The following is a 252-nucleotide window of genomic DNA, read 5'->3' as shown; positions in this document are numbered from 1 at the left end:
TACACCCCCCCCCCTCAGACAGTAGCAGACAGCGGCGCCCACACCCTGGCCCACAAAAAGGCCTTTCGGAGGTGACTTTACCTGTAGAAAAGGCGCAGCCGAAAGGAGGGACCGGCATTCCCGTCTCTCCGTAAGACAGATGGTCATCTTCCCGGCTGCACCGGTAGCTGTCCAAGAGGTGCTGCAGAGGAAGCGGCGAGCACCGACCTACAACGAGACAACGAGACGAGACCGTAACCGCACCAGACGCCG

At 61.1% G+C, this 252-nt stretch overlaps 1 protein-coding gene across 1 annotated transcript in view; it reads right to left on the bottom strand.

The window, feature by feature from the left end:
* The window catches only part of DTL (denticleless E3 ubiquitin protein ligase homolog (Drosophila)), a 21,319-nt gene extending 21,119 nt beyond the window's left edge, over positions 1 to 200 (bottom strand). Inside the window, exon 1 of the mRNA XM_010015423.1 lies at positions 82 to 200. Within this exon, the coding sequence (XP_010013725.1) occupies positions 82 to 118 (37 nt within the window). The 5' untranslated portion in view covers positions 119 to 200. The remainder of the gene's footprint in view (positions 1 to 81) is intronic.
* Positions 201 to 252: the final 52 nt, after the last annotated feature.

The sequence above is a fragment of the Nestor notabilis genome, unplaced genomic scaffold (assembly GCF_000696875.1).
Source record: "Nestor notabilis isolate BGI_N333 unplaced genomic scaffold, ASM69687v1 scaffold4955, whole genome shotgun sequence".
NCBI classification, from domain to species: domain Eukaryota; kingdom Metazoa; phylum Chordata; class Aves; order Psittaciformes; family Psittacidae; genus Nestor; species Nestor notabilis.
The sequence above is the reverse complement of the archived record's forward strand: the minus strand, read 5'-3'. Positions and strand labels throughout refer to the sequence as shown.